General features: G+C 63.0%; 1 protein-coding gene across 1 annotated transcript in view; it reads right to left on the reverse strand.

Moving 5' to 3' along the window:
• Positions 1-551, reverse strand: part of RASGRF1 (Ras protein specific guanine nucleotide releasing factor 1) — a 78780-nt gene that overhangs the window by 46638 nt on the left and 31591 nt on the right. The window contains 1 exon segment of the mRNA XM_015558976.1: positions 3-172. Coding sequence (XP_015414462.1) covers positions 3-172 — 170 coding nt within the window.

The following is a 551-nucleotide window of genomic DNA, read 5'->3' on the forward strand; positions in this document are numbered from 1 at the left end:
GAGAACAGGAAGCACTGCCGCTCGCCCTCCTTCCTCAGGGACAGGGACCCCAGGCGGCCCCGCGGGATCTTGCCCTTCTCGGACATGGGCACCTGGATGAGGGAGCCTGCGGGCAGAGGGGAGAGGCCCGCTGACCCCTGGCTGACCCATCTCTGGTTGACCCCTGACTGACCTCATCTCCAGGGTGATCTCCTGGCTGACTCATCTCCAGGTTGATCTCTGACCCTGACCCCTGACTGACCCCTGGCTGACCCCTGACTGATCTCTGGGTGACCCTTGGATGACTACTGACTGACCTCATCTCCAGTTTGATCCCTGACCTCTGATCCCTGGCTGACCTCTGGCTGAACCCATCTCCAGGGTGACCCCTGACTGACCCTGGCTGGCCCTTGACTAACCCTGGATGACCTCATCTCCAGGTTGACCCCTGACCCTTGACTGACCCCTGGCTGACCCTGTCTCCAGGGCAGCCCTGGCCTCTGAGCACCGTGGGAGTTGATCGTGGGACTGAGTTTAGGATCGGGGCGACCCCAGTCCTGGCGGCAGCCCTC

The sequence above is a fragment of the Myotis davidii genome, unplaced genomic scaffold, assembly GCF_000327345.1.
Source record: "Myotis davidii unplaced genomic scaffold, ASM32734v1 scaffold1914, whole genome shotgun sequence".
In the NCBI taxonomy this organism is placed as follows: Eukaryota; Metazoa; Chordata; class Mammalia; order Chiroptera; family Vespertilionidae; genus Myotis; species Myotis davidii.